Source organism: Pempheris klunzingeri, chromosome 19, assembly GCF_042242105.1.
Source record: "Pempheris klunzingeri isolate RE-2024b chromosome 19, fPemKlu1.hap1, whole genome shotgun sequence".
In the NCBI taxonomy this organism is placed as follows: Eukaryota; Metazoa; Chordata; class Actinopteri; order Acropomatiformes; family Pempheridae; genus Pempheris; species Pempheris klunzingeri.
The window spans coordinates 14,258,973-14,273,729 of record NC_092030.1 but is presented as its reverse complement, the minus strand read 5'-3'; the positions used below and the strand labels follow the sequence as shown (position 1 = coordinate 14,273,729).

Below are 14,757 nucleotides of genomic sequence, written 5' to 3'. Positions count from 1 at the left end.
TTACTATTAATGTTAACTTTCATTACTCACTGGAGAGAAATAAAACCACAAACTCCTATCGAGTATTACCAATGTGCAGTAAAAAAAAATAAAAATCTTGAGTGCACTCACCTGAAGGCTGTCCAAAGCTGAATCCTGTAGATGAGGATGTGGTGGTGTTACTCCCAAACACAGACGCTTGTCCAAACCCAGAGCTCTGGCCAAATGCTGGCGGTGTGCTTTGTCCAAACAGCCCTGAGCCAGTGCTGCTGGCTGTGTTGGCACTGCTCGTGCCAAAGGAGAAGGAACTGACATTGCTAGCAGTGGAAGCTCCAAAAAGACCACCTCCCGTAGTTGCACTGTTAGAACCTGCTCCAAATGCTGATTGGTTAAAAGAAAAGCCACTGGCTGTGCCAGTGTTGCTGGCTGGCTGGCCAAAGCTGTTTACCTGGCCAAACACGGATTTGCCAAAACCAGCTCCAGTTGATGTACCAAACCCAGTTGTGCCAAATCCTGAGGCTGAAGGGGCCGAAGGAGCTGAGGAGGCTGAGGAGGCTGAGGGTGCTGAGGGTGCTGAGGGGGCAGAAGGGGCAGAAGGGGCAGAGGAATCTGGAGGTGCAGCAGGTTGCCCAAACACAGTGGTGGCAGCAGTAGTTGTAGTACTGTTAACAACAGTAGCAGGAGTGGGTGTGACGCCTGCAGGAGCAACTGTGCTGATAACTGGTATAGCAACAATGGAAGTGCTATCTGTTGTTGCAAGGGCAGGCTGAGTAAAAATGGAACCTGGTTTGTCAGAAATGGGTACCTGGAATGCTGCTAGAACTACCTGGGAGGCAGGTGCTACAGCAGGTGTGTCAGCAGCTGAAGTGGGTACAGGAGTAGTGGTTGTGGTGCTGTCTGGGTTAGCTTCTATCATGGGAGCCGCACTGACTGGTGCTGGAGGAGTTGCTTCAGTTGGTGCGGTGATGGAAGAGGGAGGGTCTGGGGTAGGGGCACTTGTGGCCAAAGGAAGTGCAGGTGTTGGTGCTGTAACTGTGGCTGCTGTGATTTCTGTAGTAGCTGCATCTGCTGCAGGTTCAGGTACTACTGGGGGACTAGCACTCTCAACAGCTGGTTCAGTAGCAGGTTCTTTTTCAGGGGGGGATACTGGCTCCGAAGGTTGTGGGGGAGCTTTTGCTTCCTCTGAGGAGTCTGTAGAAGATGTAAGAAGACTACTGAAAGATGTAGGTAAAGCTGAGGCTGTTGAACTAGTCTGGGGAACAGAGAAAGCCGGCTTGAGGTTTGATTCAGGAGGCTTGAACAAACTGCCTGATGCTGCCCCCTTGGACAAGTCAGCTGCTGTAGAATCTTCTGTCGACTTTTGGATACCTGTACCAAAGTTAAATTGCATTGCTCCCTTGCCGATACCAAGTCCTGTTTCCCCAAAAGCAAACGAGGCAGCAGTGGGTTTGGTAGATGAATCTTTAGCTTCTTCTCCGTGGCCCACACGTAGTTCAGAGAAACCGCCCAGAGTCTCTCCTCCAATTGTCTTAGGGGGCTGTGGCTCTACCCTGAGGGCAGTTGTGGTGGAGGGTCTGTCACCTGATGTGTTTGGAGGAAGGGTGGGTGATGCAGTGCCAAGAGCAGGGGAGGTGGATTTTGGGGTGCGGGAGAGTGTCTCCTCTCCAGTCTGGCCAAACACTATCTTGCTATTTCCACCAAAGGAGAATTTGTTCACATCCTTCCCTGGAGAGCCATGAGGATAAAAACAAGAAAATGATGAGGGTGTATACTTTTGTCATCATCATACAACCATCTGATATCAAGCTGCTGTACTGTTTTTACCTTGTGACATTCCAGCTCCTTGTGTAACTGAAGCAAAAGTGAAAGCGGTGGGCCTGCAAAAGAAATTTGAGGCCACAATGAAACGGTGACAGTAAGCAGTGAGAAGATGTTTAGCTTCTGTAATGTGACAAATCTCAGAGTAAAACAGAATATGTGGGCGGGCTATCATTTACAGAGGGATTTAATTGAATCGCTGGAGTATCTAGAGCAGGGCTGCCCACACTTTTTCGGCTCGCGAACTACTTTTAAAATGACCAGGTCAAAATGATCTACCTACATTAAAAATGCTAAACATATTCATTTCTATATATATATATATATATATATATATATATATATATACTGAGTAGACTTTATATACACAATATATGTTGGCGTACACTGCATAACTGCAACTAATGTAACCCTTGGTATTACACATAAAAATTGACAGCAGTAATGCACATAGGTGACAAACAGTGATGTACCCATCAATATTGCACACAAGTGACAAGAGCAATTGGAACATTCAATACATTTATGTTCACTACCTTACTCTGATCACTTGCACTGAATGGAGTCAAATATCCCTTCCTATCCTATTCCCTATCCCAGAGTATCCCTTCTTTAGTAGATATAATGTCACGCGATCTACCCGCACTACCTCCGCCATCGACCGGTAGATCGCGATCGACGTATTGGGCACCCCTGATCTAGAGAATCACAACGATAGAGAGTTGGAGGCGCCCTCCACCCACACTTCGCAGGCTTGTGAGGTTGGCTTAAGATTCAGGGGCATAGGGAAGAAAATTAATGAATCAGACCATCTTTTGGAAGAGTACACAATATTACTCCAATAGCACCTATGATCCATAAACTAATGGTCAACTGAGGTTTTCTAAGATGGAAGGTGTTATTTGGATATATAAATTGATAAATTGCACACTCCCTAGTGCAGGATGATTATAACAGAATCATGCACACATACAAAATGCCTGCCGTTCTTCGTATTTCATAATGCTTCTTTATTTTTTATAAGTTGACTCACCCTGATGTGAAGGAGAAACCCTTGCTGGTGCTTTGCTCTGCTGAGCTTGCAGGAGCCACAGAAACATCTGCTTTGGACTGACCTGAAGGACAAGGCAGTGTGTGAAGGCAGTCAAAATCTATCAATATAGTATGACCTTGCAAAATAAAATGTCACACCTATGGTCAGGAATCACAAGAAGTGTTCTAGACTATGTTAACTTATGTATGCACGTCTATCTGAGTAGTGCTTACCAAACATGAAGCTTCCCTGTGGGGTGGTTGTACTGTCAGTGGACATCTTCTGGATTCCTTGGGTAGGATTCTGCATTGACAGGTTTAAAGTGCAGTGGTTGTTATAGTGCTTAATTCAGCAAAGCCTTAATACATAAAAAAAGGCAGATGTAGAGAAAAAGCAGGCGTGTTCGGCTTGAGATCAGTATGTGTGGATCGTTCCCATTAAATTGAACTTGGGTCTGACCAGTGAGGAAGATTTGTGTGAGGAGTTCCCCTGTCACCCAACTGCAACTCGTAACATCAACATGGGAGGGAGCTGGGACATTTCTCACCCATGCAGTTAATGGTCTGTCACATGCAAAACTGTCAGCAATCTGTGAATTCTCACAAGCGGAATGTTCTTTAAAGTTGGACAGTAGTCCTAACACTGAATTCGCTTGACTTTTACTTGAAATCTCAACCAATATAGAAAGTCAATACTTTCACATTTCTTTTTAACACTGTTTATCAGATAAGCGAATAAGGTGTTTATCAAAGTATATGTGGCAGGGGTAGGTGATATGGGCAAAAATATTCTACTCTTATTGTTTCGGGTATTCTATGAAGGTTGACATTATTTTCATGTGTCATCAATTCTGTAAAAGTATTTGATTTATGAGTCATACAAGATGTATTTCAGAAACTATTCAAAGGATAATTTTTCACTTAAATGCTGTTGTGTGGGTGAAGGAAAACACTAAAAGATGAATGACAGCTTGGTGAGCCCTGGGTAGACATAGTACTCACTCGTTTGGCCTGGGTGGAAGAAACTGTTGCAAAGGCCTGAGCGGCTGAATCTGGTACTGATGAGCTGGGAAAGAAAGGAGAAGAGGGAGAGGAGAGGTTGTTCAGGCGCTTCTTATATTGTGTCCACATGGAACAAATATAGGTGTCCGGAAGCAAAAAGACCAAAAACCAGATATTTCCTTGGTGACCGGCTCACCGATTGCTTCATTCACAGTTCACATCACATCTAAATTCAGGATTATTTAACCAAATCTGTCGGTCTGTGACATCGTAACTGTCATGGAGGTAGGATTTAGTGCAGGGATGTTGTATTAGATTGCATTAGATTTAGCAAGTTGTACATAATCAACTGGCAACTGAGTGTATATCAATGTGGGAATCGTTTTAAAAAAAATGTCTGAACCATTACTGTTTTACACAGATAAAGAGCAAGTCGGTGGAGAATTGGGGAAAAGCCCATTTTCATGATCATCTTACTCTCACAATGCCATGGTTTGCTTGTTTGTTATCGTGAGCAGGCTTTATATGCCCCGAGCAGGGATGGCTTGCCGAAATATCAAGCACGAAAGTGGAGCACAGCCCAGTCAGGCAGAAAGATTAAGGTGCAAACGACAGGAAGGGGCATAACAAGAGTGTGTAAATCATGGAGTGAATAAAAAGCCAAATGAACAGTTCATATAAAGTACATTCTAGGTAGTCACACAGTGTTGTTTTGGCTCCATCCTTCAACATATTGGTTTCTAAATTAAAAGTGGACTTTCAGCTGTATCCATTTTTTCTCACAGTCAACATTTCATTAAAATCCAGTGTGCTGAAATAGAGCCAAAACAACAAAATACAATTGTAATGTTAACATAGTGTACTGCATTGAATGCGCCATCGAAAGGATCATATACAATACATTAGCTTAATAAAAGGGAAGGAAATAAAGACAAGGTTTTAACTCTCAACATGGAAAAAGTACTGTAAGACTGATGACTAAAATGAGAGTATACAAGAGATGTAATTCTTGAGGAAACAAGCTGGGGTGCAAATGTAAGATGTAAGAGTGGCTTCCACTGGTCGTGTGCATTGGCTAAGATTAGGAGACAGTGTCCTGATAAAGACACGCTCAAAACAAACACTGGATCCCTCGAGGACTCATCATGACAGACTGTCCACTGAAGGCATCAGAAATAGATCGGAGTGGATACAGGCATGATTTAACACTATAAATATTATATAACAATATTAGACGAAGTAGATAGATAATATGATCTAAAGTAGTTACTTTATCGAACCCTAAAGAACAACATCTGCCATGTCAATTAAAAATGTGATCTGTACCAAAAAGACTCCATTCTAATTCAAAGCGGAATGCAGTGAATAACAAGACGTATCTTGACTTTGAAGCTTAAAAGTTTTCATTGAGAACCAAGCAGCACATTTGCTGCCAGTGACTAAAATGTGTACATTCCTGACCATATTTAAACAGAAAGCAGAAAAATTAAATAAATGTATTAATCAGTTCAAGAAATGTAATGCCAGTGCTAGATGCATTCTGTGTTTTACACATTACATGTGTTTGGAACCAGATTACATGCTCTAATCCAGTTTCAGTGAGATGAAGATAACACTGAAGCTAGCTAGAAAGCTCTGTTGATCACTCAGTGGTAAATCTCTAAGATGTGGTACATGCACCATTTGTGGGAATAAACTAACCCAATTGTTTCTGTATTCAAATTTAAAATTCCTCTGCTCAGTCTTTGGTCTTGTGCCAAAACCAATGTCATGGCATAAAAAAAAAAAGATTTTTACCTTATGATGTTGGAAACTGACACAGATTGCCCTTTGTCCTTGAGCTCCTGGACATTGACCACCTGATGAACAGTCTTCAAAGTGGACTCTGTCAGGGATGTACTGACAACACCTGGAACACACACAAAAAAAAACAAAAAAAAAAAACAACTTAGTGTTGTAATTAAATCAATTCAGTGATGGCAATTTAAACCTGGGGCCAGCATAAACCTATTTTAAGACTAGTCTTGACTAGGCTAGACTAGTCTAATTAAGCTTGTCTGTTGCATAAATATTAAGCCCGACTTAATTTGAGGTAGCCATCTCTTCTTCCGGCTCAGCCTGGTCAGTCATTAGGCTGTGTTATAAATTATGGCACAAGTGTTATTTTATGAGTTCATTTTACTGACTGACACACTGAGATAATTAATGATGTCACCTGCGATGCTGCTGTCTGTCAGCACAGATGTGCTATTACTGGGCAGTCGCTGGGAAAGCTGTGTGTGGCAGCGGTATGCTGGGCGCTCAGCGGTGTGAAGAGACACGCCAGCAGGGACATTCATCAGAACTCTGTCCCAGCTCATGGTAGCGGGAAAACCATAGTGCTCATTCTCTGGTTTATACCACTACCCCACTGGAAACAAAGCGACTTAAGATTGAGTCTCTACCCCCTACCCCCTTCCCCTGTGTAAGTTGCTGCTATGTTTTTCCACACACTTCAGTGTTTATTGGTGACGTCAGTGATGTGTTTGCTGAGCTGGGTTCCCCATGAGCAGTCAGTGGCACTGCAATGGCACCCATTCATTTAACTAAATAGCCGAGTAATAAGTTGAAATGTATCAATATTGTTACTAACTGTCTTACTTCACTGATGAAGCATTGTGCGACAGGCTGTCTAAGGCAGTCTTATATTAATCACGCATACAGAAGGTTTATGCAACAGGTACATTTTAGTGTCAATAGCATGTCTGACTCCTTTAAGTCAAAGGCTGGGTATATTTTTATGCAGCTGCTCCTGGTTTGAAACTTGCTGTTTAGTAAGCGAGTCTCTTATGATGAGGTTTCACATTGTTTTGTCTGGAAGTCTGTGTCTCCCTCTGGTGAATTACAGTGGGCACAGCAATATGATACTATAAAAACAGCTTCTTACACACGGTATTGCCCATAACAACTTAATACAGCTTCATTACCATTACCACAAAATATTCAATTCTTATCAGTTGCAGTTAATAGTTGGTGGCTGTTAGATGTTCTCCCTACCTGGCTTCTGATTGGCCATCTGCCTGCGTAGAGCAGCATGGCCTGCAGCCTGCTGGGCAGGGATGGTGACAGGAACGGTCCTCTCAGCTGGTGGGGCTCCATGTTTTACCGTCTTTGTGGCAAGAGCTGTACTCTCAGCCCCGCTGAGGTTGATCTTATTGGTTGGAACTGAAATATCAACATGGTGAGCAACTTTTATGAAACAGAGCATGTCTACTGGTGTTAAGAAGCATCACTCCATGTTAAATGTGGCATTTAAAAGCAGTCATTTCGTGGCTTTGAAACAACTGTATGTTGCATCACATCTTTGATGAATAGCAACAGTTGGTATGCTTTACTCACCAGGGCTGGCAATAGGGCTGAGTCCAAAGCCCATACCCGATACTGAGTGAATTTTGTTTAACGGGGTGGACTGGATGGCGCCAAAGCCTGGCTGGACAGAGGGGGTCCTCACGACTGTGGGGTGGCGGGGGGTGGACAATGCAGGAGGAAGGACAGTCATGGGAAGGGGTTCTGGTGGTAGTTCCTCCTCCTCAAGCTCCAGGTGAGCAGGGTGAGGATCCAGGGACTGGGACAGGGAGGATGTAGAGCTCACATCATCCAAGTCCTCATAGTATTTAGGTGAAAGAAAGGCTGAGCGAGACAGGTTGGCTGGAAGAGAATAGATGAAGAACATCTAGATCACCAATAACTGTGTAATTTAATAGGTTACATCTCTTTACATTAACATCTACTCTTCTTCAACAATCCCATCTAATTGAATATTCCTCCCCACCTTCATTTCATTTTTAATGTGTACCTGGTGCAGTTGAGCGGACTGGAGGCATCTGTCCCTTTGACAGGAAATTGCGCAGTCGGGACTGTTTCACAGGCGATATCTTCACTGTGGGAGAAATATCTATTGGTATTATGCTGAAATTAAGAAACGTGATATGCTCTATTATTCTTATATCAAAAATATATGAAGATTGATACCTGGGGATTCGGATTTGGTCTTAGGAGGGGTGGTGTCCAGCCTGGCTTTCAGGAGTGCTCCCCTTAAACTCTCAAGCTCATTTTCCAAACTGTCATGAAACACAAAAACAAGTTATTAACAGCAAGACCCTTTTTAAGAGTTATTTGCTGTGTACTGAGGCACATAATTAGAAATTAATATTAATATCCTACAAAGCCTAAACTGAGAAATGAGTGCACTTGTTAGGTATTATGACATCCAGTTATGAAATCAAAAGAAGTTGAGTGTATTCAGTTTTGAAGGGAAAGTTTGACACTTTCAGATAGTCAACATACATCTTTTACTGTTTTATGTGGTATTTTCATTTGCTGGGATTTAGCAACTTTGACGCCAGGGCCCCTCTTCTTATGTCATGCAACTGTTCTACCAAAACAAGTTTCCATCCTGTTACCATTTCGCAAAATTAACAGAAGTCTGCTTTCTCTGTCACTATAGCGCGCATCGAGGTTTTTATTGCTTCAATTAACTACATTTACCATCAACGATTGGATATCCACATAAAAAGTGACAAACTTTCCCTTAAATTATTCAAAAACTGTTCAAGATTGCAGCCCATTTAAGTCTAGGTTAACTTGAAATATGAAGTCTCTGATCCCCAAACCTCCTTTGCAGTGTATCCCTTCACACAAAAAACTCTAAATCTATAAAATGTAATACTGATTTATCCCTGAGATTTTTACATTCCTCCAATCATATTTGCAAGCTCCTACCCAGCAGCTGTTGCAGTAGAAGTATTGCAGTTTATAGCTGGTGAGGTGGTCTTGTTGTAGAGGCGCAGTGAAGTTAGTTCCTTAACCAGCTCATCCAATCTGTTCTTCTGCTGGTTGATGATGTACAGGTTGTTGGCCAGTGTAGTGAACAGACCCTCACGCCCTGGCACAACCATGTGTCTGTGAAGAGGAGAATTATTTCTGAATAAATGATACTTAACTCAGAACCTTTTCATATTCAAATACTCAAATAGCTGATGTTTTGTGCTTACTTCTGCTTTTTCCTCTTCTCCAGGTGTCGCTCCCATTCTACATCCAACACGTCATTGACATCCTCCACAGCAAACATAACATACTGGTAAAGCCTGCGGATCTCCTGTATAAAGGATGAAATTAAATAGACAAAATGGTATGAGTATTTGCTATGATTCAATTAAAGGCTTAACACTGTTTGAGTCATCCAAACACTGAGTTTGTTTTTCACCTTCAGCTGCTCTTCACTGCGTGGGTCCAGGGGTTTTTTGTACAGCAGCTGTCTGTAATTTCTGTCTCGGCTCAACTCTTTCTGGGCTTTGGCTTCTTCTGCCCCAGCAAAGCCCTCCAGTAAGGTGGTCTTCAGTACACCAATATCCCCATGGAGGGACTGCGAATCAGAAAAGTAGTGTTAGAAGAGGATAGCCATGCTATAATCAGCTTAATTCAAGGAGACCACAGCTTTTACACTAAATCAGCAAAAATAATGACAATGTTTTATTAAAAGTTATTGATTGTATATAAAGGTGCCAAAATACCAACATATTAGGTGAGTAGTGCTGTATTTTTCCCTAACTTCTACCTTTGGGAAATACACATAAGACTAAAAAAGGCTTGTTTGTATATGGTTTATACACTTGGCAAGTCACACTAGTCAATATATACTCAATATAAGAATTTTATATTTTGGGCATGTCTGAAATATTAAATGCATTTTTGGTGAACTTTAACATCGAAAGTTAAAATGGGAGAAGAGCAGAGCGTACTTTAAAACTTTTTGGGGGGGCAAGTCCAAATAAAAATACCCGAATACCAAACCACAGGATGGGAAGATAGTACACATGCTGATGTTATTATTTATCATAACACCGTCAACTTATCAGAGTGACTTCTATTCTAAAACCATTGCATTCTGAGTAGTAGGAAGCTTTTCGGGAAAGGATTTGGCTGGTGAGTGTGAGTTTGCCAACATGGGTATGAGTCATCACAGGCAAATGGTGAATGTGTTTTGGTTTTCCAACCATGGTCTTACCTCTGTAGTTTCCTTGATCTCCAGAGTGAAAATATGGAGGTCTTCTGACTCCTTCCTCAGCTCCTTCATCTCTTCATTGGTGCCGACCTTGAAGTCAGCTTTTGTGCTTCGTGCCTTAAGGTCATCTAACTCTTTCTGGAAGTGTGCAATCTGATGCCAAGTCAAAGACGTGCTTAGTTACAAACAATAAGAGGAAAAATTATCCAGACTCATTTTGAGACTGGGTGTACATGACATGTTTTCTTAATGGTCACCATAGTTGGCTGCAACAGTTATTTCTGAATCATTCATTAGTTTAGACTGCTAGAATAGCAAGTTTCAGACTAGTGGTTTATTCAATTAGGTTGAACCATTAAGGTTAAGAAATGTCTTAGCTAATATATACACTACTCACAAAAAGTTAGGGATATTCGACTTTCAGGTGAAATATATGGAAAATGTAAAAAGTTAATGCTACAGTGATATTATATCATGAAAGTAGGGCATTTAAGTAGAAGCATGCAATGGTAATTTCTTCATTTTAAACAATGTATTTGAAGAAAATCTAACAACAGTGGTAGGTATACCACAACAAAAAATTTTCGGTGTCTCAATAAATTGGGATGTGGCCAAAGGACGTCCACTCCTCTCCTTTCTGTGACTCTTCCAGTCACTCTGTATCACTGTTACGACCTCCTGATGACACTCTGTGACCCTCTAAGCTCAGTGAACACCTCCGTCTGAGGACTTCCTGTTTGAAGCCTCGCAATGGCGAGGTGCTGCTGATCAATTGTTAGGTGTCGTCTTGGTCACATGATGTCAGAATGTGAACAGCAGGATGAGGAGGACTGTTTAAATACCAATTCTAACTGAAGCAGGAAATGTATTGGTCGATTCATGGATCAAACCTGTTGTGAATTTTGCTGTTAAGCTTCTTGTTAGAGAACAGCAACTTGTGCAAAAAGTACTGAAACACTGAACAGTTGGACATGTGCATTCAAAGGTTTAGAGAAGTTCACCTGGAAAGGTTAGAATGCATTATAGGTTCATCCTGAAATTTCACCTGAAAGCCGAATATCCCTAACTTTTTGTGAGTAGTGTATGTGTATGCATAAAATATGTATGTTTAGAGTACATTCGTCAAGGTATGGATTTACAGGTCTACGCATCCACATACCTCATACAAAAGGAAGGAATCTGCAGTGTGTAGTCATGAACACAAACATCTCACAAGTAGCAAACTATATTTTCTCCCATATGGTTTAGACCACAAGGTTTTCGCTTTTTTTTTTTTTTTTACCACAAGTTCACCAATTAAAAGTGGCAGATGGTACTCCTGTGTTGACTGGATGATATATCTCACCTCCTCCAATATACCAGCCATAATAGGATCAGAGTCTTTTTTTTGCTGTAGCTGTTTCTCCAGGGCCTTCACACTAACAGCTGCCTGCATCGAGAAGTGGTAAAGCGAATCAAAACCTACCACTTAAGTCAGTAAGAAATATACACAAACAAACACTCACAGCCTATACAGTTTGAGTTTGAACAGTATAAGTTTGAACAAATAAACGGCAAGAATTACTGTTAAACAAACTGTTTTCGTCTGCCACTCTAATAACAAGCAACTGGATAAAAAGCACTAATGTTCAAATTTCTAAACCTATTTCAGTGATTTTTTCTATATTCCAAGGTTCTGATCTTTGTGGAGCTCTACTCCACATAGGTCGTAAATCCTTAAACATAAAGATGACTTATTGAAATCTGTTGAGAAATGCAAACATTACTTTGTTTCAATGTGATTACAGGCTGCCAATAATAGTTTGACAACTGCTTGCTTTTAGCGGTTTAAAGGCCAAATGATGTCTGCTTGTTGCATAGCTGTGCACCTACACGCGCATTGAGGGCAGGAGCATTCTGTTTATCTATTTGACATTAATATTCGTCAAGATAATGAAAATAGAGAAATAATCAACAGTCGGGACCTGTGGAGTCTGGACACGGCCTTGGGCAGCAGGAGCAGGTTTCTGGACGACTGGTTGTGGTGTGCTGGTTTGAGCTGGACGAACTGGTGCTGCAACACAATATTAGAATCACAACCCAAGTCATCAACATTTCAGATTTGAAGAAATCTTTGATCAAAAATAAAATGAGACACACATTATAGTTAAGGAACCGAGGCAGGACTTTCTTACCCAATACAGTCGGTGGCTTAGTGCCTGAGAGTGGAGGTGCAGCCAAACTACTGGAATTGGAGACAACTGTTTTGGGCAGAGAGGAATTGAAGGAGAAAGCCTGTGGGGCTGGTGCTGAGGTCTCCACTGCTGAAAACCTTGGGAAAGAGTAAAGACATTTTTTTGTCTCGCTGTCTCAGTTGGAATAACTTAATATTAGATTAAAAAAAAATGATTTACCTCTCATTTAGATTCAGCTTCACTGTTGGTGGAGAGGGAGTAGCAAGGTTCTGGGCTGTTGGAGCTGAAGCTGGAGCTGCAACTGCTACTGCTGATGGTTTGATAGAAGGGGTGAAAGAAAACGCTGAAGGTGCTGAGGGGGTGTCAGAAGGTGGTTTAGAGGCGAAGGAGAAGCCTAAGGATCCTGTGCCAAAAGGAGCAGATCCCCCTAGGGAGAAAGCAGGGGGGGCAGGGGTGATGGTGGAGGTGGAGTATGTAGTTGCGACCGAAAAGCTGAAGCCTGAAGGCGACGACGACACAGGAACTGCAGGAACAATGCTGAACGGGGCAGCAGAGGAAGATGCGGCAGGTGCTGGAGGAGTGGAAGCTGCTGCTGAAGTAAAACTGAGATTTGGGAATGTTACTGCAGCAGATGAGATGGATGCAGCAATTTTGGGTGCTTGGGTTGCCATATAACCTGTGAACATAAAAAAGATTTGCTTTCAGTTGATCCCATCAGATGGCTGGGCCGTCATTGTCTACAAGCAAAGGTTGTGAATTCTAGAGGTAGTTGGATTATTTAGCATTAAGGAGAAGAGAGATGTCCTCATTTTTCATGGGTAGATGCTGACAGCGATATTTCTAACAGACTTCAAAGGAGTTCACGCAAATGTTAGCATGGTTTTCTAGCTTTACAGACAACATAACAGTCTAATGAAAGATCTGTGCATGATCAGAACAACTGGTCTCATTTAATAAACAATGAATAGAAAGAAGAAGAAAAAAAAAGAGTGATAAGACCTGCAAACATTTATGTATTTGTAATCAAGTTTAGGAACTAAAATGTTATGAAGAACTTAACCTAAGCTTAATGAGGAATATATTTAGACGTGTTTGCTTGATTGACAGTCTCACAGGCTGTTAAACTGTGCTGTGGAGAGTGTCACTTATGTATCACTGGTATCACTGCATTAGATGATTATCACTTGAGGAAATGCTCACTGCTGCAGTGAGTGATTATGAATATCTGTGCAACCCTCTAACACCATTCTCTATTACCTGGCTTGGGTAGTCTCTCCCCCTCCAAGGATAAGGTAGTGGGGGCTGAGACCAGTTGCTTAACTCCAGGATTGAGGTTGATCAGAGCAAATGGGCAGAGCAATCCCTCCGTGGACAGCATTACCATAGTGGGCGCTGGGGGCAAGGTCTTCTCGTCAGCTTTAAGAGGGTAGAAAGATGGAATACAGACACAGAGAAATTACATTCAGACGGAGATACTGTAGTCTTCGTGATGTGCAATGAAAGACTCAAAATCATTATTATATTATCATTTCTCTAAACATACCAAACGCACAACTTACTCACTCTCTCACAAACACACAGTCCATCTCTCTCTCGCTAGCCCAACTCTCCCATTTCCTCCCGCTCTGACACATTTTGCAACCTTCCACAGATCTGAGAGCCAAGAAGAATCTCTACAACTCTCTGACAGAAGATTTTGTCTAAAGTCCTTTAAATGAGAGCCACATGCGTGCCCAATCTACATTATGCAGTAACAGATTCTGTGAGAAATTATTTAGCGTCCTGCACAGCTTTGTGCTTCCAAATCACACCACTGCAAGGGAGACTATTAACAACGAGCGTCGTCTGCTCACTATGGTTGCTCTGTTCATGATGACAAAATGCTGTTTGTCACTTTAATCATGAAAGTGTTGATGGCATTTCAGTACAAAGACTGTATGTTAGCTCTGTACTTATCTTGTTGACCTTGGCTCATTTCGCCCTCCAGTGGCTAAAATAAGCACCCAGTGTTTAAAAAGGCACACTGTATTCATGTACACAGACAATTGTCCTAAGATGCCTCATTTGGTAAAACACAGTGCACTGCATTCCTCTTCTTGCCAAACCCCCAAACTCTTTCCTGCTCTTCACACCCACTTTCCTGCACTTTCCAAAATCACTCAGTGTGCTGCAGACAAAAATGGCAAAGCTAGTCTCAACCAACATTTAAAGGATGAAACTGAGTATTCACACCCCAAATTAAAGATGTATTAGTCAGAGTTGATGCTAGTCATTTCAGACACGCTGAAAAAGTACACTGAACACGTAGGCCTCTTTGTTCTCAGCTCTTTCTCAGTACACTTTAGTGTTTAATTACAATGACTCACCTCTCTGACTATTATCCTATATTTTGCATCTACTGCATATTCATTCCATGCCCTGCATGTACGCATTTGACATTATGACACATTATTATTAGTGGTATTTTCAAAGCTATATCCACTATGTGCCATCCACATACAAAAATACATGTATTTTCAATATTACATATTCAAGCAAACACAGATTAGTACTATGTTTCAAGAAATCACTTGATCCTAAGTTCTCCACAAAATAAGCACATAATGCAGAGAACAAAAACACAACACATGCAGCATCTAATGTTTAGTTTCATCTCAGTTATGAAACTATAGTTTGAAAGATAGTGAGAAACAAAGAGATAGAGGGTGA

The 14,757-nt window shown here is 41.6% G+C and overlaps 1 protein-coding gene across 2 annotated transcripts in view; it reads right to left on the bottom strand.

Annotated features, from left to right (window-relative positions):
* Positions 1 to 14,757, bottom strand: part of nup214 (nucleoporin 214) — a 29,686-nt gene that overhangs the window by 8,590 nt on the left and 6,339 nt on the right. For both annotated transcript variants that reach the window (XM_070850087.1, XM_070850088.1), the window contains exons 11-29: positions 13,306 to 13,464; positions 12,268 to 12,724; positions 12,049 to 12,185; positions 11,839 to 11,927; positions 11,220 to 11,303; positions 9,878 to 10,027; positions 9,077 to 9,235; positions 8,865 to 8,968; positions 8,593 to 8,772; positions 7,843 to 7,931; positions 7,667 to 7,750; positions 7,210 to 7,518; positions 6,868 to 7,035; positions 5,629 to 5,740; positions 3,832 to 3,895; positions 3,064 to 3,133; positions 2,831 to 2,912; positions 1,804 to 1,856; positions 112 to 1,704 (exon numbers count right to left, since the gene is read on the bottom strand). In XM_070850087.1, the coding sequence (XP_070706188.1) occupies positions 112 to 1,704; positions 1,804 to 1,856; positions 2,831 to 2,912; positions 3,064 to 3,133; positions 3,832 to 3,895; positions 5,629 to 5,740; positions 6,868 to 7,035; positions 7,210 to 7,518; positions 7,667 to 7,750; positions 7,843 to 7,931; positions 8,593 to 8,772; positions 8,865 to 8,968; positions 9,077 to 9,235; positions 9,878 to 10,027; positions 11,220 to 11,303; positions 11,839 to 11,927; positions 12,049 to 12,185; positions 12,268 to 12,724; positions 13,306 to 13,464 (4,143 nt within the window). The remainder of the gene's footprint in view (positions 1 to 111; positions 1,705 to 1,803; positions 1,857 to 2,830; positions 2,913 to 3,063; positions 3,134 to 3,831; positions 3,896 to 5,628; positions 5,741 to 6,867; positions 7,036 to 7,209; positions 7,519 to 7,666; positions 7,751 to 7,842; positions 7,932 to 8,592; positions 8,773 to 8,864; positions 8,969 to 9,076; positions 9,236 to 9,877; positions 10,028 to 11,219; positions 11,304 to 11,838; positions 11,928 to 12,048; positions 12,186 to 12,267; positions 12,725 to 13,305; positions 13,465 to 14,757) is intronic.